Here is a 225-nt window from a genome sequence, read left to right on the forward strand (position 1 = left end):
CAGTTTTAGCCTATTTTTTATATAGTATTTTTTTATCTGCAGGTAATTAATCACCCCAAAAACAAATCTATCTGCTACCATCCTTCTATCCTACCAAGACATCGTGGTGCCTCATCTATTAATTGGTAATAAGTTAGACTGTTCACCTTTTAATGGCTGTGCAGTATATTTGTAGTCGTGTATAATTACCTTTTTTTTATCATTCATTCTATTGATATGAATATA

General features: G+C 30.7%; 1 protein-coding gene across 1 annotated transcript in view; it reads left to right on the plus strand.

The window, feature by feature from the left end:
• The window catches only part of LOC119590793 (cytosolic 10-formyltetrahydrofolate dehydrogenase-like), a gene marked incomplete in the record, with an annotated part of 14,790 nt that overhangs the window by 3,624 nt on the left and 10,941 nt on the right, over nucleotides 1-225 (plus strand). Inside the window, 1 exon segment of the mRNA XM_037939506.1 lies at nucleotides 43-125. Within this exon segment, the coding sequence (XP_037795434.1) occupies nucleotides 43-125 (83 nt within the window).

The sequence above is a fragment of the Penaeus monodon genome, chromosome 27, assembly GCF_015228065.2.
Source record: "Penaeus monodon isolate SGIC_2016 chromosome 27, NSTDA_Pmon_1, whole genome shotgun sequence".
NCBI lineage: Eukaryota > Metazoa > Arthropoda > Malacostraca > Decapoda > Penaeidae > Penaeus > Penaeus monodon.